This window comes from Primulina huaijiensis, chromosome 8 (assembly GCF_012295235.1).
Source record: "Primulina huaijiensis isolate GDHJ02 chromosome 8, ASM1229523v2, whole genome shotgun sequence".
NCBI lineage: Eukaryota > Viridiplantae > Streptophyta > Magnoliopsida > Lamiales > Gesneriaceae > Primulina > Primulina huaijiensis.
The window spans coordinates 22718753-22740465 of record NC_133313.1 but is presented as its reverse complement, the minus strand read 5'-3'; the positions used below and the strand labels follow the sequence as shown (position 1 = coordinate 22740465).

The 21713-nt window shown below is 35.3% G+C and overlaps 2 protein-coding genes across 8 annotated transcripts; both read right to left on the bottom strand.

Annotated features, from left to right (window-relative positions):
• Nucleotides 1-6092: 6092 nt before the first annotated feature.
• LOC140982644 (AT-rich interactive domain-containing protein 6-like) lies at nt 6093-14558 on the bottom strand. Of its 5 annotated transcripts, none has more exons than XM_073449252.1 (15): nt 14270-14558; nt 12891-13906; nt 12686-12816; nt 12570-12609; nt 10828-10880; nt 10308-10353; nt 9730-9822; nt 8761-8883; nt 8620-8671; nt 8431-8503; nt 7563-7629; nt 7416-7466; nt 6758-6850; nt 6528-6628; nt 6093-6476 (listed from the first exon to the last, which is right to left on the bottom strand). In XM_073449252.1, the coding sequence occupies exons 2-15, from the start codon at nt 13896-13898 to the stop codon at nt 6473-6475; spliced, it is 1935 nt and encodes a 644-aa protein (XP_073305353.1). In that variant the 5' UTR covers nt 13899-13906; nt 14270-14558; the 3' UTR covers nt 6093-6472. The 5 variants fall into 5 exon arrangements, with proteins under 5 accessions (XP_073305353.1, XP_073305358.1, XP_073305355.1 ...); XM_073449257.1 differs by having other exon boundaries at nt 6093-6628; nt 12891-13189; nt 13253-13906; XM_073449254.1 differs by having other exon boundaries at nt 6093-6628; nt 14270-14320; nt 14422-14558.
• Nucleotides 14559-15021: 463 nt separating this feature from the next.
• On the bottom strand, nt 15022-17464 carry LOC140983596 (mogroside I-E synthase-like). Of its 3 annotated transcripts, none has more exons than XM_073450691.1 (3): nt 17322-17464; nt 15962-16636; nt 15022-15875 (listed from the first exon to the last, which is right to left on the bottom strand). In XM_073450691.1, exons 2-3 carry the CDS (start codon nt 16607-16609, stop codon nt 15153-15155), a joined length of 1371 nt encoding a protein of 456 aa, XP_073306792.1. In that variant the 5' UTR covers nt 16610-16636; nt 17322-17464; the 3' UTR covers nt 15022-15152. The 3 variants fall into 3 exon arrangements, with proteins under 3 accessions (XP_073306792.1, XP_073306791.1, XP_073306793.1); XM_073450690.1 differs by having other exon boundaries at nt 15962-16644; nt 17322-17463; XM_073450692.1 differs by having other exon boundaries at nt 15962-16631; nt 17318-17456.
• Nucleotides 17465-21713: the final 4249 nt, after the last annotated feature.

Genomic DNA, 21713 nt, shown 5'->3' with positions numbered 1-21713 from the left:
AAAAATCCATATAATGTAACTAAAAATCAATATAATGTATCACATAAATGTTTTAATCCAACGATCAGAGTTTATCCCAAATATAACAACAACAATAATGCCTAAATTCTTCAATCTTGTCATCGTTAAGTTGATAGGCATTTTTCCTGAACATGGTATAAGCTGCTGACGCTAAACAGTATACTCCACATTCACCGCTGCAATGAAAAAATAAACATTAAATATACATTGATATACATTAAACAATAATGAAATAATAATTTTTAAAATAAAAAATTTTAACCTGATCTTTTGAGTAGGAAAATTTTCTGGCCTAACTATATTCCATCTTTCTGAAGCATCAACACCCAACATATGTGGAAGCATAAGGGACAAAGGTTTAATAAGATAAACAATGTCTTGCCTGACCTATCTACACTGCGGTCTGAATCCATGATTGTGATATTCTTACATCTAGGCAAAACCTTTAACAAAACCCAATGCCCGGGAAGATGCAAGGTTATCAAAATTATTTTGGATGTGTTCCATGGAATAGCCGGCCACTCACCAATTTCTGCTCTCACATAGGGCATCAAACATTCTATATTATTTTCTCCGCCCTCATTGAAAGCACTCGAAACCAGCTGATGAAAATCGATGTCCATCAATGACACCTCATGTAACATTAAATGTGAGTACGTCCTTTGTAATTGGAGCAACCCTCGACAACATTCTTGAATATGCTGAAAAAGATAAAGTGGAATATGGTAATTACTATCGTAGGACGAACACAGCCCATGTATCCTCGTATTTTCCATACAAGAATTAATCTCAGCACTTACTCGTGGCCACGATCTATTGGCGAACATTCTAACTTTTTTCTCAAAACTCAAAGACATCAAATCATTCATAACAAGATGATGCAGTTCCTCGTCTGTTATAGGCTCTTCCTCCACTGTGTACAATCTTAAATTATGACCCGAAGTTTTTTCAAAAGCTCGAGTCAAAGACGGATCGCTCACAAGTCGAATATTTGGATCCACCTCATCTGCTCTCATAAATGGAATATCTTCAAATCTATACCTTGATGTCTCGCCTTGATCTGAGAGAATAATACATACAATTTGTCGTTTTTCATACTCAAAATTAAAAATCATATAAATATTGATAAAACTTACCAACATTGACATTCATCGAAGGTAATCTCCCAATTATATCCTTCAAACTCGAGATATCGTCATGCATATTTTTCAATTGATTTATGATCTCGGCTTGGTCCTTTAGCATCGTCCCAACTTTATCCTCCAAACTTGCTTGGTACTTTAGCATCGTATCAACTTTATTCTCCAAACTTGTGAAACGAAGTTCATACATATCTGCAACAGATGTACTATCTATATGCATAGATGTATATCTCATGTGAGTCAATGGAGAAGACGGTTGATTCATGTGTGAAGGACTACGAGATTGTCGAGAAGATTTTCTGACTTTATCTCGAGATGATCTGGAGTATGTATATGTGAATGGTTGGAGAAACGGTCGATCCTCAGTCTCAGTCTGTACACCCACTTCATCATCTGGGTCGTCTAATGGATCTTGACTGCAAACTACTTCGATACCTTGGCAAATTAACTCTGTAATGCGATTGATTATCACATTATCAGAATCAATAAAATTTTCAGTCATATAATGTACAGACAACAGCTTCTCCGTGGTTGGAATGAGCATCCCCAAAATATCATATATTAATCATCAACAATAAACATGAAATTAGTTAACGGTTAACAAAAAATATATTAGATAATACGAAAAATAAATAAAATGAATTTTTTGTATTTACCTTGTTATATACATTTTTAAATGCTTTGTTCACATCATCCATGGAAGGGGAATGATTTTTACTCCATTTTCTAGTCACCCAATGACACATCCGAGGTATCGATACATTGGGACCTTCTCGATGTCTTGCGAACTCTTCAGCAACTGCTGGAAAATATTCATAGGCCAAAATCTAGCACAAACAAATAAACACATTATTAGTATGATATAAAATAACAAAGATATTTAATTTAATGAACAATATTTAGTTACCTGTAAAGGATGAATAAATCCACTTATTTGAAAGCTACCGAACCCGCTGAAATCTGGATCATTCCCACAGCGGGCTACCAAATTTTCATAGTTTCTGAACTTAGTTTCAAGATCTTTTCTCAGTCCATAAACTACTTCTTTGAAAGCTATTCTACCCCAGGGATATGTTATAAACCTATCAAAGTTATTTACTAATCTCATCCATTCTAAATCCACGGTATCATTTTTATTTTTTCTTTGTCTGCCTAATACACCTACCACGACCAAAAGAGAGGCCAATTTCAGCTTCTCAATGTCTATTTCTTCTCCTAAATCATCATCATATTCATCAATTCTATCTATCAAATCCCCCAAACTTATACGGTAACTTCCACCAAAATGTCTCTCCGTAAATTCATCTTCTTGAGGTATCATAGGATAAAAGTTTGAACAATTTAGGCCAGTTAATAAACAATACTCTAACAATGAAAATCGTAAAGGTCGTTTACGATATATCATCCAAAATTCATCACTTTCACTATCATAACTTTGCATACTCATCAAAAACCATAACAATTGATTGGAATTGTTAAAATCCTTAGCATATAAAATTAAATTACCAAATTGAGTATACTGCACCAAATATTCAATCTCTTTCTCATTTAAAAATGATACGATCTTTTTACAGATTTCAACGTATCTTGATCCTAAAGTTAATTTGCATTCAAATAATTGATTCCTTCCAAGTTTAGCGGGGAAGTAAACCTGTAAAAAAAAACAAAAAGATTATTAGTTGTAAAAATTTAAAACATAACAAAGGTTATTATTAGTTTTTAAATTAAACCTGTAAACCGTTTTGTTATTTTAAATTGGGTCGTGACATGAAGAGAACTTGGGTCGTGTGGGTCGTGAGATCTTCACGACCCACGACTTTGGGTCGTGTGGGTCATGAAGCTTCACGACCAACACGACCCACTTGTGCTTCACGACCCCTGGGTCGTGAAGGACCCGGGGTCGTGAAGCCGTAAAGCACGGCTTCACGACCCATGGGTCGTGTTCTTCACCTGGGTCGCTTCACACTGACGAGACCTATATATTTTGTATCTCAAAATAAATTCTTACCAATACGTGGTTTTCTCGTTGGATTTGTTGCAGAGGAATGTCTTGTAGACTCATGGTTAATTAGCCAAAAAATCAGAACAATGTAGCAGAATGGAAGGTTGAGAAGAAAAAGATTTTTTGTGAAGATAAGGAAGGAAGGAATGAAATGAGAACTAGAGCTGAGTCGGGAAAAATGAAAAAATTGAGTCGAGTAGGCTTTTTTTATTTAATTAAATTATAAATTTTATTATATATAAAATTAAAATAAAAATTTAAATACACTAATAAAAAATTAGTTTTTAAACAAATTTTAAACAAGAGGATAAAAAAGTAAATTATATTCAATCTCTTTTTTTTAATAAACACTTCCGTGACTCCCCTTTTCCTCATTTTCCCGTCTATAAAAGATGTTGGCTCCACTTGCTTGGTTATCTAAACTTCACCTCTTTGCGGCATATGAGCTCCATTATTAGCTAATAGATTAGCCCGTGATGATGCTATACTAGTTCTGTTATGCCTAGGTTTGTATGGTTAAGAGGGTGAAATCGCTCAACGGTTTACTGTAATTGCTTATCAAGACTTAAGGGCGGGTTTAGTTTTAATGGATGTTTTTAATCTAAAAAACAGGTGTTTTGATTATTTATTTTACACGGAAGTCGTTCACTAGTTTAATTAATATTGCTTCACGACATTGACACACATAAAAAAAACTTGTTATAATTTTGATTGTTGCATGCCCAAAAACAGGTTTTCCAAAAGTAAAATAATTTCGTGAGTTCAAATATGTATCTTCATTAGCGTCAGGGTAACAAATGTGAGTATCAGTGTGGCGGCTCTGCATGGGGCTTCTAATGGCTTCTGGTTTTATCGTTTTGATGGCTGCCTCGTTTGCGAATGGAGGAAGAACAGGGTTTCGGGTGGTCGTCATCAAATGAGAGGGGATGCCCCATCAATTTTACGGATTGGGAAAACTTAACCCAACCCAATATATCATGAGTTACCGGTTAGCTACCCACCAAAAATCGAAAAAAAAAAAACTAAAGAAAAAAACGAACTATATCCATATTTTGTAATACATATATTATTTATTATATTTAGTCAGATAACTTAACCATTAATATCATTATATTAAGAATGTACAAATTCAATAATTAAAAAACTAAATAAATAATAAATAATACTTCAAAATTTATCAATTATTATATTATTTTGTTTTTAATCCATTTTCTCTTTCTCCTCAATATTAATCTCTAAACTATTTAATCAGTCACCATAAAAAGTTGTTTTGATGCTTGCATTATTTTTTGCATTTGCAACTAATATATCAATAATGGTAAATAACATAAATGGCGACTCAACATGCCCTAACCTATAATCCAAACCGGCAACATCTCTACTTTTGTGACAAAAAACGTGACATAATTAAGAAGAGGAAAAGATGATGTTGTTGAGTTAAGTGTGTATGAGTGAGAGTTGTACTGAGATAAGTAACCTTGAAAGTTCTCGTACGTCAAGTTGCTGATGTTGCATCGCTTGATCTGGTTGGATAGGTGGACCATAAAATAATGACGTAAGATCTTAACGAATAATATTGTCTATGTTAGGTACAGAGCCGACGATAAAAAAAGGTAAGACTGATCTCTAATGGATATACGACAACACCAACAGATAAACATGAACATCTTCGGATTCATGGCCAAAACAGTCCGACTTATTAGCACCCAAGAACTTTGCGCTGCCACAAGTATAAGTAAATAAAATTGCGCAATAACTAACAACTATAGCTTTGGCTTAGTGGTAAACGCTTGATCATAACAATTGATATCAGAACGAGATCATGAATTCAAGTATTTCAATAAGCATATTTTATGCTTCTGGGAAATGTTGGCTTAAGCGTATATGAGTGAGAGTAGAACTGGGTTAAGTGACCTCCTGAGAAGTTCTCGTGCGTCAAACTGCTGATGTTACGCTACTTGATCTAATTGGCTAGGTGTGCCGTAAAAAAATAACCTCAGATCTTAACGAGTAATATTGTCTTTAATGGAGACATTGTTGGTGGTAAGAAAAGAGTAAAACTGATATCCAAAAGATATGAGACAACACCAACAAATAGACACACACATCTCCGGATTCATGGACCTAACAGCCCGAGATAGCTCTCACATCTCCGAATTCATGGACCTAAAATCCCGACCCATTAACATTCATGTAGATACATTTTGTGTTGCAACAAGTATAAAAAAAAGTAAAAGTAAATCTTGACTATCATATATATCTTGTCCTAATAATAAAGGTTTGATCTTAACAGAAGTCTTGCATGCTACTTTCATCCGAAAGTTTGCCTTGTTATTAATAGGAAGTTGCATGGAATAATAAATTAAAATATGTAAATGTAATCATTTAAAATGAATGGAACAAGCTACTGAGTTTTATAATTCACATCAAACGTGCTTTTTTTTTTTTTGGAAAATAAAAGATCTTAAAAGTTTATATTTCGATTTCTTTGTTTTCTTTGTTCAATTGATATTTTTATTTTTTGTTAATTTGTATCAATAAATTATGTTGGTACCATAAATTTGTATATTTGTTCTATAATTTCAATTTTTCCTATCATTTAAATAATATGTATCTATATTTCTTGTTTTAATTTTCACGTTTTGCATATTCATAAATAATATACCAAATCAAAGTTTACTATTACTCATAATTCGTATATTTATACCACAACTTCATTGATATGTAACTATTTTTTTACCCGAAAAATGTAAAAGAACTGAAATGTAAACCATTCGATGTTAGAGTTCAAGCAAAATCTACCGACACAGGGAAAGAATCCAAATTGGTGTCGGGTCTTTGGTCAAAAGAATTGGGTCATTGAATCTACACGAGGACATTACCTAAAAAGTTCTTTTGTTAACATTTTTATCAAAATATCAAGGGCGTAACGTACAAAAGAATTTCAACATGGAGTAAATTCAAAATTAGTGGAAATCAAATTCGAAACCTAAACAAGTAAATCACATTAACGGAAAGAAATTCAAGATTGACTAACTAAACGATCCAATGGTTGGTCACACAGAGGAGATAGTAAGTTAAAAAAGGGGGTGTGGTGGCCGCAGCCCGGAAAAACCTCCATCAAAATCCAGACTTAGGAGGACATCTGAAAACCTATTCTGCTAACGCAATTACCACACAAGCATGCACTGGTCAACCTACACATTCACAAACTTAAAGGTTTTTTCTGCAAGAATTGGGGTTACCGTAATGCCTACTAATCCATTCGCATTCTTGTTCATTCTTGTTCAAAGGAATGCAGGAAGATTCAAGGCCTACTAATCCATTCGCATTCTTGTTCAAAGGAATGCTGGAAGATTCAAATATTTGACTGCTCGAAAGGAACACGAACAAAGAGGCGTCCGTGGAGGCTAACCACCGCAGAGGTCTGAAGTGGATCGATTCTTGAAGGTAAGCTAACAATCTGAAAACCACCCAATAGCTCATTACTTATAACTCTCGCTATCCAGGTAGCTTCCTTTAAATAGGCTAAACAATTGAATCCCACCATATTCATGTCTGCAAAGGGGAGAGAGAGAGAGCACATTGCTACCTTTTTGAATGGTGTTATCCCCCAAGGATTATCAACTTGCTCGGGCTGCCCCGTGATGACTAAACGTCCAGCAGGATCTGATTGAACTCGCACCTATGGCAGCAATAATGTTATAAATGTTATTTTTTTGTCCTAATAAAGGAAGAAAAACAACAAATGAAATGCATCCAACAGAAAAGCAAATTCTTAAAGACAAATTAAGCGGGCAGGAATAGCAAATCATCCAACCATAGCTGCAACAGAAGCACGGCCATAAAATCGCAATTCTTTGATTTTTCTTCCTTTTAAAACGGTTCCCAATTAAGATTCACACAAAATTAGACCAACATCCCAGACCTAAAAGATGACCAACTGTGAACAAACCATTAATTGTTCGTCTTGATTGCTCTAACAAAAACCATGCTACAACCAACAAATATCTTCAACACCAATAATAACATAGTTATAGTAGTTTTTCAGCTTTGATACTCAACATGATATCTTTCAGATAAATCAAAAACAAAATAAAGAACATATACCTAATGACCTACACATATCAAGAACCAGTGACACAAATGAAGAGAGAATGAATTTTTTATTTGTGGGGAAGGGGGTTGGAAGAACCAACCACCACATAAAAACAAAGTAAACTACACCACCAAAAGTCACAAGTACACACCTCTTCACGTAAAAGCCCCGGGACTAAAGCGTAAACTTCAAAACAATCCTTCTGCACACATAAAACCAGTATCAGCCAATACTTTTAATCATCTATATGAATAAGCCCAGATTGGAGAAAAATAAATAAAATGTGAAGCAACCATACAGTTTGGCGTACGTTGATCTTCACCCAATCAGCTGGAGGACCGATATCAACCACTGATGTCACTAGTCTAACAATAGAAGTTTGAAAATTATCAATGCCGACTTGAAACTTTAGAAGGGAGAACAATATCACAAGGAGGATTCAATATATTGGGCAAGGAAGATAAACAATCAATAGACAAGCACATACAATAATGCCTTTAAACATTAAGGGCATCAGTAAGTACCAGTTGAAAACATATTCTTTGGTTTGTGCTTATTACTTTCACATAGAATTCAGTCCCATGCTAATCCATATAATAAAAGTAACAGTCTGGGTTATCATAAATATGGACACACGTTTAGGCCAAATCTTCTTTACACATTTAAGAAATGCGCACAAAATTCTGAATATAAAAAACATAACACAAAAAGCATGTCCGTCGTGCAGATTCAATATTCATATCAACTGCTAAGCCAATCAACGTCTGTTTTGCCACTGCAACAAAACCAAAAGAAGATCTGACACAAACTAGCCATAAAGAGATAAAGCTTGGCAGCTTGAAGTGCTATGATCATTTCAGATTCAAATCCTTCACTTTGTATAAAGTCGGTTTCAGATCAGAATTCACATCAGACAAATCAAATCAGTCCATAACAACTAATATACCTGTGAAATTGATTAGTTCACAGAAAATGACACCGAATTCCATTCAGCCAGCCAAGTTCAACTCAAATTACAAAAAATTGAACTTATAATTTAGAAAAATTTATCAAATTGACAATCACACTTAGAAATTTTAAAAAAAATCACCCAGAGAATAAAGACTAACAATATTTTAAAAATCACCCAAAGAATAAAGACTAACTATATTTTAACCTAGACTTACTGCTTAGATGTTTCAGTCCGAGCAACCTTGGCTGAAAGCTCTACCTCATTTGGTCTCTTCTGTTTGACTGAGCCTGAATCCACATATCGATTTAGTGTAAATTAATAATAATAAAAACCAATTTCAAGCAAAGGTCAGAATGTAAAAGAGTTCATCTGTAATTTTTCAAAAACTCAAGCGTTCCCTTACCAATGCTCTTGAGACTCTTCTCACGCTTCGTCGTACTGTTAAGATTCTTGTCCTATCATATCTCATAACATTATGCGCCGCACAATGCGAAAATAAATGAGAGCTCAAACAATGTGCTTTCAGATGACAATATCCACAAACCTTTGCCACTGGTTCACCAGCTTCACCATGACCAAAAATGTCTTGGCCGTGCCAGACTTGCATAGCACGAGCCGCAGAGTCTCTTCTAGCCCTTCCTGATCCCGATCCTTGATATCCATTTCCCTGTATACATATCAAAGATGCAAAAAATGTATGATTATATTAGTTTTTATGCAACCATCAGTCGATTACAGCCACATAAACACATGAACATACAAATCTAAATATGCATTTTAAAAACATGGCACAATGATTGGTACACTTGTACGTAACTAGCAATTAGCATATGTTTGAGGGCAGGGCAGGGAAAGAATGCGAGAGGGAGGGAGTGCTGGAAATAACATTTGAGTCATTAAAATTTCTTGCATAAACTAAAGAAACCTATTCCAAAATATATTATATTTCATCAGTATGAAGCATCTCTTGTGCCACATATCCTCCATTAGCTTGCAAAAATCCAAATATGATAGATAGATTGAAGCTTCAGGAAGTATTTGTTTATCTCCATGCCATGTTTAAATTTCTAAGTGTATGAGTGTAATTATGCAATAATGTAAAAAAGATACAAATTTCCCAGTTCTAGCCTGTAAAAACGGCCAGGTTGTATCTCTCCACACAAAATTAACAAGATTCAAATAAGAAATAGAGATACAGTGACACACACAGAAAAACAAGTCTATTACAATTAATGACGAAAGTCTTTTGTAATTATTGGAGTGTTTCTAGTGAGGATGAGAAAGCATTTCAATACAGACTTGAGATTGTGTAGTGATGCCTAAACTTGCATTCCAAAGCATGAAATAATACTCTTACTCACTTGGGTTAGTATAGCTCACACAATTAGAAGTCAACATTACATTGGGTTCCTTGAAGGTATTTATCTAATTGAGTTCACAAAAACAATTAAAGGATACCGAAAAAGTTCCTTCGCGAAGAAGATATGTATTAAGAAAGATCAAATTTACAAACCTCGATGTCAACACCAGAAGCTTCAGGGAGCGGAGCAACTGGAAAGTGAAGCTCACCACTTTGTTTCTTATGCCTTTCATATTCCAGAAGAGACTAACCACATAGATCGAGGAATCAGGTCATCAAACGTAGTAACTAACATAGGAACCAAGTATAATTGCTAACAGTAAAAAGAACCACATACTTCAGAGAGCTATAGATACAAAACTCTGAAATTCCAAATTTAGTTCAATCACTTTCTTTCATGTCAAGGGACAAACAGGATATCCAGTTAAATACCACCTTCATCTCACCGGGACTTTATCCTAATCTGATTAATATTTTTTTCATAATTTTTAAATGAACTAGCAAAATTCAAGCTCATATTCACATCAGGAAGTGGCATAAAGAAGAAGTAACAATAACAAAATGTTTATCACGGTCTGTAAAATTCTCGAAGGAGCACAATTTTTTTAATATAAACGGATGAGTTAGGTCCCCCTCAGATGGATTCGCACCAAGAACAAATTATGTATGGAAATAAAACAGCAGTTACAACTGAATCAAATGGGAGGGGAAAATGAAAGATAGTATATCACCTTCTCATAGAAAATACGGAATGTCCAGGAAACTGTTGTGCATGTCCTATGAAATAAAAGGCAAGTCCAATAATCAGCTTTCATAATCTAAATTCACTTTCTAAAAAGGAACAAATTATGTTCATAATTACCCACTTACAAAAGTCTACCTATGGAAGATTTGACACATGGAAAATTTAGAATTAAAAAATGCACCCTAAAAGTAAAACGAGATTAAAAACACTCACCACAATGAAAATTTTAAAGGTTTCATCGCCGGAAAAAATGTTGATCAACTATTAAAGTTACATTGATGAATCTTAGGCCAACCGCCAATTAATATATGTCACAAGACTCTCAACCATTTGATACAATAACTCTCAATATTCAAAGGATTCAGAAAATGACTAAATATATTCCATACGTTAGTAACCCGTACCATAAATTGTTAAAAATAATGAAAGAAAAAGAACAAACAATTTCACACCATGTTTTGTACCCAAAAAAATGCATGATCATAACTTTTGAAAAAGAGCCTTACTTTGGTGGATGGAATGACTCTCCTACCTGCCTCCACAATTTAGCTCCAGTTACCTGTTGAAAGACCTTGAATTTCATAACGATTGAATACAGGTATTTTGACACTTCATCATCAGAATGATGGTAAGAGTTCCTACACATGCTAAATATACTTCAAGAAAATTTAAGTTTCCAGTCCACTATGATAGTATAACAGGTTTCTGTGAAAGCAATGTTGATTTCGTGCCTGTTAGTGTGATTGTAATTTATACCTGGAGTACAAGGTAAACTAAACAGTTTTAGCTACAGTCATTGTACCTCAATTAAACCACTAGGATGAAGAATAATTGCAAAATTTTATCTAAAAAATTTCAGGAGTTACAAAATGGTCGCGGTCTTGAAAGATTTGATTTTATTTATTGATTTTATATTATAGTCCAGCCAAGAACATGTATTTGAAGTGCATATCAATCAAGAGGCTATTTTGCATATATTATGGAAACAATAGAAACTATGCAGCCAAAACAAAGATAATTTGATTTGTAACTAAGAATATGTACTTTAAGTAGCTAATAAAATCAGGTCAAGTATGATTTCCGATAATTTCACGATCCATTTTTATGTTACACCATGAAGAGTATTTCCACCTCAGAACAGATGAAAAATAATGTGCTGACACAGACAAGAAATTTCTTAATCATCCTGTTAGTACCACAGAGATAGTGGGAATACAGTAAAGAGAAATTATAATCTATTGGACAAGGACAAGAAACATACTCCAACAGTAATAGACTAGGAATAAATTTGACAGTGGCTTATAAATGGGCTTCATGCATCACAATTAACAAGCATATCAAAGAATTTTGAGATCGTTGTTTACACACTACGGCTCATGCAAGATGCAACTCTGGGACTATTTTTTTCGATAACTAATGACCTGATAAATCCATAAAAAATCATCAAAGATAGAAAATATTTATGATTTATAGTGTTTCTATCTTAAGTCAACCAGTCATATTGAAAGCAACATGAACAATTGGTACAAAAATATACCAACAAGATGAGTACATTATTCGGGAAAAAAAGCCCTTCTTCATAAGAACAACATATTCAAAATAAAGGTTAGTTGATATGTAATATTTTGCCTCTATAGAGTGTTGGAAAAAGAGCAGAAAGTATATTACATTCTGAAAAATTTTCTATAGGACACCAAACTTCATGAATCATAAAGTTTATACATACATTAAACCTCAGACACAAATATACAGTTCACATAAACATGTGTAAACATCAAAAGCTTGTTCTTAATTTGCTAGTTCAATGCCTACGAGGTGTTGGCCCTTTTGGGTAAGGTAATTGCCATATTAAAATACGTTAAGTAAGAGCATTTTTTGAAAAAAAAAAGGGTAATACTAAAATTTCAAATAATAAGGAAAAAATTAAAGTTCTTTAAATAAGTGAAATACATACATTTGCGTGTCTTTAGAATAAAGAAGAGGACAAAGATATGTAACAAGGGAAGGAATGTCAAGGACACTCACAAGAGAAGAAACAAAAGAGAAATAAAAGTGGGATCAAAGCAGGAATTAGAAATGGACTTGCACACAATGGTGTGCCTTTTAGAATGCAGTGTCTGGGAAGAGAAGAACTTGACAAAGTGTCCTAAAAGAAAGGTTTGGTACAAAGGCCAGGTTGATTGTCTAAATTCCAAGAAGTAGTATTTGATGGAGAGTGCAGAGCAAAAGAAGATAATAGCAGGCATACCCTGTCATAGCCGCCCAATCTAATCACAGCTCTCCATAACCTAGCATCCAAAAATGAGGAAATAAATGTTTATCCAAGAACACAGTCATAATAAGATCAATAAACAGAATACTTACTTCAGGCAATTCAGTGGCTGGCCATAAAATTTGGGAGGTTTAAATTCCATTGACCTCTCTCGATATAAACTTTCAACATCCTTCATGAATATCGCTTGCTCCTCTGGTGTTCCATCATCACTCTCTCCCATCTAACAATCATAAGAGAAATATCAATGACGACACCTATTAATCTCACAAGTCATAACTTCATATGAGCAACCACCATTCTTAGAATTAACTTATGATCTGATTCCACATTTATTACCAATGGCAATGTGGCTAGTGTAGAAACAGGCTCGACAGTTTCCCCATTATGGTCTCCACCTGTTGCAGGCAACAATTTGAGAAGAGACTTGGGAGTCACGGGTTCTTCCTGGTTTGGAAATGAAGCATTATCACCCCCATCTACGGCAGCAATTTCAGCAGCAATGACTTCTTTTTCCTTATTTTGTTCTTTAATCTCATCTTCAACTTCTTTATCCTGGCTTGTTTTTGCTAGATCTTTCATTTCCTCATCCCCATCTGTCAGAAGCTTATTAGCAGCAGTTGTCTGACTCAGATGAACATTACAGGCAGATAACTTACTTGGAAATTTCCCAACTTTAATCAAATTATTCCTAGCATCAGCAATTGCTGTAGTCTGTTCTTCCATTGTAACATGTTCAACAGGATTTGCATCCTCCTTGTGCTTTTTCTCAACATCTTCACCTGCAATTTCCTTCATCGCACTGTCGACAGTACTTCCACTGCCCATGCCTTCCTCAGTAGCCTTCTCTTCTTCCAACTCGCCATTAGTAGTGTTGCACATCACCACTTCATTACTGACATGAGATTGTTCCTCCAGTGCACAACCAGCTGCAGTTTGCTTAACTTCCTTAGTTTTGGCGCTGCTTGACTCTTCATTTTCACTTTTGGTCTGAGCATTGATGTATACTCCTACAGGTTCCTCGGCATTCCTGGGCTCAATAACCTTACACTTGCTGTTAATTTTGCCTTCCATGTCACTCATAACAGTGTTTTCGCCTCTTGATTCATTTTTCAAATTACTGGGTTCATCTCCACTGTTCAAGCTTTTATTTGCATCCTCTAGTACAAGTATTGAAGGGGAAAAGTTTTCGTGTTTGTTTTCAACCCTACCATCATGCAGTTTACCTTCAGACTCTTGAACACTGTATCCTGTATAATGGTTGAGCGTCTCGATATCCTCCATCTCTACATCACTCTTATCCATTATGATATCTGATAAGAATTAATAAAATATATATATATGCAAACATAATTCTCAGGATCAGTAAAAAAAAACAAAGAGCACAAAAACTCACGTGCAAAATCACAATCACAAATAAAAACCTAAATGATTATTCAAACAAACCGAACAGAACCCCATCAAATTTTATCGTCCATCAGCAAGCTAAACCGTTCAAAACCCTAATTATGTATCAAATTAAAAACAAGTGAATTTCCGCGCATGAATTAAAAACCCAAAGCCCGATATTTGGGGAAAAAAGACTGAGGCGCAATAAAAACATAATTGTGTTAAATATAATTCCAAGATTCGAAATTAAACACATTTGAAAGACAAAAAGGTGCGCCAATACTAGCCTGTAACAACCCGCCAGAGCTTCTATTATGAAATGAAATCCAGGGCTTGGCCTGTTTTTGCAGGAAAATGTGGAGGGAATGTGAGAGAGCAGTGATGATTAACCGAGTAGAATCTTGAGTGCAAATAAAATTGAGCAAATTTGTATATTTACATGTAAGATCTCTCCCCTGATACGGCAAGAGGGGACGCGAGTGAGAGAATTCTGCAAACAAAAATAAAAAAATACGGCGAAGAGAGAGACTGTAAACTTCTGCTTCTGCGGTTTCGTAGTTCAAACGGTAGAACGGGTTTGCCTCGATTTAATGAAGAAAAGAATATATGTAACGCAAGTATATTTTTTTTAATTAAAAATATATTTTAATCGAGTATTGAATTAAATGTTTGCTATGAAGAATTCCAAGGAAGGTCACCAGAGATAGAAAAGTTGCTATTATCATCTTTACTATTGTTATTTAACTATATAACTTCTCTGCCCCTTTTAATGAGTTTATTAAGCGAAGTTGTAAAGAATAGACAATCATCGATTCTTATGCATTCAAATGTTTATTAAATTTTATGTTCATTTTTTTTATGCTTGACTTGGTTGAGTTAAATCTCTTAACTCATCTGCTTCTACTCCTTCAAACTTCTCTTTGTTCCGTGTATCATTCCTGATGTTTGTAGGTTATTTGTGTTAATTTTGTTCTATTCTTTTTTCTTTCTGCAGAAAAGCTTTCCCTTTGCTTATTAAACAAATTGCAAGACTCCTCAATAATTAAAGTCCATGTCTTTGATAATAGAAAGTAATTATTTGTAGTTGTAACAAGGGATGTGTTGTGCATCCTTTTGGCTTTAGTGTTCAAATCCTGTTCCATTTAATTAAAGATGATGCATACAAAACTGCTATCCTGGCAGGAGCTGACTTATAAATTCGCTCATGTTCCTATCCGAACTTCCTCCTTCCGCTATCGCCTCCTTTGCTAGCGCCTTCAAACGAGCAGCATTCTTTCGTGTCTCTTCTCCTCGTTCTCCTTGCATGATGCCCAGAATACACCTACTTATTTCAACACTTCGAGAAAATCCCTTGTCATCTGCCTTAGGTTGGATTCCGACTTGCCATATGTGCTCCACAAAATGTGCATCAGTTATCTGGTCCATAAATTGAGGCATTGCCACTATAGGGACTCCTAAGCTTATTGCTTCTATGGTAGAATTCCAACCACAATGCGATATGAAACATCCAACAGAATCATGGCCTAGAACTGCCAACTGTGGGCTCCATTTCACTATCAATCCCTGATTCGAAGTTTCCTCAATGAAATTAGTTGGAAGCGTGTGTTCTTCGGATGGTCTCACAACCCACAAAAAGCTCTTGCCACTATTCACAAGGGCCTCGGCCAATTCTGCAGTTTGTTCCTTGCTTAAACTGGAGACGCTGCCAAACGATACGTAGATGACTGACCTGGTATCTTTGGAGTCGAGCCACTTCATGCAAATATCAGTGTTTGGCTTGTGCACATTGAAAGCATAATCATCGTCGACTTCTACGCGGTTGTCTAGATAAAAAGAAGGCAAAGTCGGTCCTATGGACCTCACAGGCCAGAGTTTCAACATCTGATTGACCACCTGCATTCAACAATGTTGTGAAACATATATTTATTATAAACAACTCCGTGCTACTCAAACAGAATGAATATTCGGTGCTAAATGACCTCTTCTTCTAACATATGGAATGAGTTGAAGAGAACCCAATCTGCTTTCTCGATGTTGTCAAACTGTCTTAACAAAAATCGGATGATCGGAGGATAACGTCCTGCTTGAGGACCTAATGAAGGCATAGTTGGAACCCGAAGCTCGGGCAATCCAGGCATTGACTGAATAGGAACTGATGGAACAACCCCCAATAAATCACAGTGCATCAGGTAGAGACTAGCAAAGAAAGCACAAGAATGTGTGAGGAAGGCAGCACTCCTAATACCCATCTCGTTAACTACATTTGAGGCCCATGTTACATTTGCATCATACAACAGGCATGCCACAGGATTTTCAGAATCTCGAAATTTTCTCAAGAGACTTGTCAAGTTTCTCGAGCCAATGGCCTCAAATCTTTCCAGAAATCCTTTAAAACCACCAGGTCCTGCAGACCCTCCTTCACTGAAATCATCATATATTGATTCAGATGTGATGTAAGTAGATGCAGCTTGCATGGCTTTGGTGTTAGAGAGAGTAGTGGTTACAGTGACTTTGATTCCTTTTGCGGCCAATCTTTTAGAAACTTGGAGCAATGGATTCATGTGGCCTTGCCCATGATAAGGAAGCACCACAATATGAGCTTTACAGGCAGCTACTTCTTTCTCCATTTTGTCGATACAATCTAGGCCCCTTCCCTGCATAACTTTTGGAAACTGAGAAACCTGTGATATTCTATGTATCGCTATTTATTCAAACATGCACCCTTCTGACCCCAGTTCGAGAGTAAGCACTAATCATACAATAGTTTCTGTTTTATGCAAACATCAGGAAAATAACAAGACTGAAAACAATATAAAAGCACAAAGACATTATACCATATAAAAAAAACAAACGTTGATACCCAATTCCAAGTTTCTTTTCTTGTTAATAACTAAAGGCAGGCACTAAATGACAATAGTCCCTTCTTTGATTTCATCCATGCAGTTCACAAAGCTTTTACGTTTTTGTCAATTATACAAAAGCAAAACGATAATCATATCCAAGCCCGATGAATCAAAATTATCTTCTTGTATTTATATATTCATCTCCTTCATTTGGATTTTATTTAAAAAACTGCAATTTAAACTTTTTTGACAAAATTGATTAAACTTATTAAATTTCTGAAAGACCATATCCGACACCTCATTTATTCAAATCCAACCGTGGGAATTCGAAAGCATAAAATCCGTACTTTTAAAAAATAAAAATAAAAAAATCGACAACCCTGGTGGAGATTTCAGTTCTTAACACTAGCAAACGGTAATCTAAGATTTGCCGTCTTACACATCACCCAGATCACAAATTTATATTCCTAAATCAGCTAGCTTGAATAAAACTTACGTAAATAAAAAGATGATAAGGCAGAGAATCGATAACTCGATCGGCGGTGGGCAAGCGTTTTGTTTTTCCTTGTACCTCTGTTGCAGACAAGGGATTGTCTGCTGGTGGCGGTCCACCCCAAAGGGAAAATGAGGAAAACGGGATTCTTGAGAGTGTGTTAAAAAAAGAGACGGAATGTAATTTATTTTTTAAATTTTTTTAATTTGTTTAAAATCTAACTTTTTTTTTATTAGTGTATTTTAATTTTATATATAATAAAAATTTATAATTTAATTAAATAAAAAAATTACACGACTCAACCCCACTCGACTCAACCCAATCCACATCTCACTTCATTCCTTCCCAATCTTCACAAAATATCTTCTTCTCAACCCTCATTATCATCCATTCTAATTTTGTTTGATTTCTAACTAACAATTAGTTTACAAGGTATTCGTCTGCAAGAAATCGAACGAGAGAATCACGTATTAGCAAGAAATCAACTTTTTATTTTGAATTTTATTGGGTCGAACTCGACTCATGAATTCGATTAAGATGTTATAGATCTATTTTGTTCATTTCTTATTCTACCTGTTAGCCAGCACATACACACACAAATTGCGACCAAAACTAGATCGACCAACTCGACACAGGATGGTGGGTCGAGGTGTGCTCGAGCTCTTCACACCTGGGTCGAGCTCGACCCTCGACCCATGTGTGAAAAGCTCGACCCACTCTTCACACCTCGATCCATGTGAAGAGCTCGACCCACCTCTGGGTCGAGGTGGGTCGGGGGCGTGATTGGTCGAGTCAACTGTTATTTCACCCAAATCCAGTGACTCGACCTAATTTTTTAAATGAACACTATTTAATTTTAAATTTTGACAAGTACTAACATTTTTATTTTTTTGCAGATTTACTTCCCCACTAAACTTGGAAAAAATCAATTCTTTGAATGTAAGTTAACTTTAGGATCAAAATACATTGATATTTGTAAGAAGATTATATCGTTTTTGAATGAGAAAAAAATAGAATATTTGGTCCAGCATACACAATTTTGGTAATTTAATTATATGTGCTAAGTATTATAACAATTAGAATCAATTGTTATAGTTTTTGATGAGTAGACAGGCTTATGACAGTGGATGTAATGAATTTTGAATGGTATATGTTGGAACATTTGATGTTCGCAATCTTGATTTTGATGTTAACAAAACTTCTTATTTTGTTTCTAATTATTTATCGAAGTGCGCAGGAAGATGAACTAATCAGTTACCGAGCCAAAACTGAAGCTTTCGAGAAGCAAAATGAAAGTCTGATTGCCCAAACTGAATCAATCCAACTGAAGCATCAATAACTGTTCAACTGATTGTTCAGTTGATAGGTGGTTCAGTAGAAGACATTCAGAAGCCCGGTCAGCTGATGAAGAGCCAAACCGAACCAGTTCAACTTAAGCAATAAAATCAGTTCAGCTAACGAGCCAACTGATTTCACCAGACCAGTTCGACTGACCAGTTCAAAACATCAGTTAGGAATCAATCAGTTTGCAGAACAAGACAAGCTTATCTAATGGATTCCAGCTACGCACAACGATACAAAAGCATTTGTACTATCAATAGTACAATAATGGATGTTGCAGAAAAATTTAAAGCCAAAATGTTCCAGAATGGCTGTCGGAAAAGTCGAGAAACAAATTTCGAGGAACTCATTCAAGCTGCAACAGATACAATTATTGAGTCTCACTGTATGATCAAGATTTCTGCCTATAAATAGAAGATGAAGTTCAGTGAGAAACAAGTGGGAAAACAAGGGAGAAAAGAAAGAGCACGCATATTGCATATCAACTTACAAAAAAGCAATCAGCCCAGTCGAGGGAATACACCAAAGTTATATCGGCTTAGTTTAGAAGCTTATTTCCCTCAGTGTGTGAGAACATCTTCCCGTTGAATTCACTGTCCAGTTCTCACACACACACACACACCACCACCACCACCACCACTCACAAATACAGAGAGTTGAGATTATATAATAGCTGAGTGGGTCTTGCACAAAGACGTAAAACTTGTGTATGTAGTCTTTAACACATAGACGTTAAACAAGTGTTGGCTGGAAGGTGTTGTCTTCAGTCTAGACTAGGAGTTCATTTAGGCAGTAGAGTAAGTCCTAAGCTGAGTAGGTTTGTACAAGGTGTTGTATAAATCAAAGTCTTCTAGTGGATCTTACCCGATGTGGTAGAAGGGGTGACGTATGAGCAGTTTAAGTCTTCGAATATCCATAAACATATCTTGTATTATTTCTGTTTAACTGCTTGTTTTTGTTCTTAACTGATTTGATCAGTTCAGCTGATATCAGTTCAGTTCTGTCCATAACTGAACTGATATAAGGCAGAACTGATCTCATGTAATTTTTAGTTATTCAATTGCACAAGATATAAAACCGATCAGTTTTCTTAACTAATGATTACTTCGAGTATTTTCCGCTTGGTTTGTAACAAAACTCGATCTAATTCATAGGTGTATACATTCTTAGAACACGAGCTATTGCAGCTCATTGAGAATATTGTGTTTGAATCACCTTCAAGGGTGCCCGAACCGATCCATCAGTATATCGTAAACGACTTTTACGGTTTTCATTGTTAGAGTATTGTTTGCTAACGAGGTTAAATTGTTCAAAATTTTATCATGTGATACCTGAGGAAGATGAATTTAGGTGGAGGCATTTTGATGGAAGAGACAGTATAGGTTTGGGGGATTTCATAGTTTGAATGGATGAGTATGAGTCAAGATCCATTAAGCGACCCAGAGGATGAAGTAGGTGTACAGACTGATGATCAATAGTTTCCCCGGCCATTCACATATACATATTCCAGATCATCTCGAGATAAAGTCCGAATATCTTCTCGGCCATCTGGTGGTCCTTCACACATGAATCAACCGTATCCTCCATTGACTGACATGAGACATACATTTATGCATAGAGATCATACATCTCTTGATATGTATGAAGTTCGTTTGACAAGTTTGGATGATAAAATTGCGACGATGCAAAAGGACCAAGCCGGAGAATTTTCTTTTTCATGGATGTATTGAAACATACGCAGACAGATATCTCGAGCTTGAAAGATATGTTTGGGAGATTGCGTTCAGTGAGTGCCAACGTTGGTAAGTTTTATCGATATTTATATGATTTTTAACTATCTTGTTAGCTTAAAAATGACAAAATTGTATGTCTATTATTCTCTCAGATTATGGCGAGACATCAAGGATAACACATGAAGAGACGTCATTTATGAGAACAGAGGTGGTGGATCCAAATACGCCACTTGTGAGCGATCTGTCTTTGACTATTGCTTTTGTAAAGACTTCGAGCTATAAGTTAAAATTGTTCACAATTGACGAGGAGCCAATGACAGATGAGGAACTGCTTCAACTTCTTATAAATGATATGATGTCTTTGTCTTTGGAGAAGAGAGATAGAATATTCGCCAATAGATCGTGGGCTCGAGAAAGCACTGAGATTAATTGTAGCACGGAAAATACGAGGATATCTGGGTTGTACTCGTCTTACGATAGAAAATAGTTTCTTGAATTGGGACACCTGCTTGTTGGTTGAATGAGACCGTAAGTTTTTTCTTATTTTCTTTTTTGTTTTACATTGAGTTAATAATTAACATATTTCACTTTGTCACCTTCAGCATATTCAAGAATGTTGTCGAGGGTTGCTTGAGTTACAAAAGACGTGTCATTGATGGACGTCGATTTTCATAAGCTCGTTTTGAGCGCTTTCAATGAGGGCGAGCAGAATAACATAGAATGTTTGATGCACTATGTGAGAGCAGAAATTGGTGAATGACCAGATGTTCCATGGAATGAAGCCAAAATAATTTTGATACCCTTTCATCTTCCAGGACATTGGGTTTTGTTAAAAGTTTTGCCTAATATTAAGAAGAACACAATCATGGATTCAGACCGCAGCGTAGATAGGTCGGGCAAGACATTACTTAAACTTATTAACTCTTTGTCGCTTATGCTTCCACATATCTTGGGTGTCAGTGATACTTCTGAAAGATGGAGCACAGTTAGGCCAGATGATTTTCCTACTCAAAAAATCAGGTTAATTTTTTTTATTTTAAAAATTATTATTTCATTATGGTTTGATGTATATCAATGTACATTTTATTTTTCTTTTATTACAGTGATGAATGTGGATTTTACTGTTTAACGGCAGCAGCTTATACAATATTCAGAGAAAATGCCTATCAATTGAACGATGAGAAGATTGAAGAATTTAGGCATTTTTGTTGTTGTTGTTGTATTTGAGATAAATTATGATCATTGGATTAAAACAATTATATGATATTTTATATTGATTTTAAGTTGAATTTTTGTGATTTAATAAATTTTGATTAGATTT

Excerpts from the sequence above, each read along its gene's own strand:
- LOC140982644 (XM_073449252.1), bottom strand. The coding sequence starts at position 13,898 with ATGGATAAGAGTGATGTAGAGATGGAGGATATCGAGACGCTCAACCAT. Across the intron at positions 12,817-12,890 it reads ATAAGTTAATTCTAAGAATG|ATGGGAGAGAGTGATGATGG; the intron begins GTGGTTGCTCAT and ends TATGATTGTTAG. Across the intron at positions 10,354-10,827 it reads GAGTCATTCCATCCACCAAA|GACATGCACAACAGTTTCCT; the intron begins GTAAGGCTCTTT and ends TTTATTTCATAG.
- LOC140983596 (XM_073450690.1), bottom strand. The coding sequence starts at position 16,642 with ATGCAGGGAAGGGGCCTAGATTGTATCGACAAAATGGAGAAAGAAGTA. Across the intron at positions 15,876-15,961 it reads TCCATATGTTAGAAGAAGAG|GTGGTCAATCAGATGTTGAA; the intron begins GTCATTTAGCAC and ends TGTTGAATGCAG.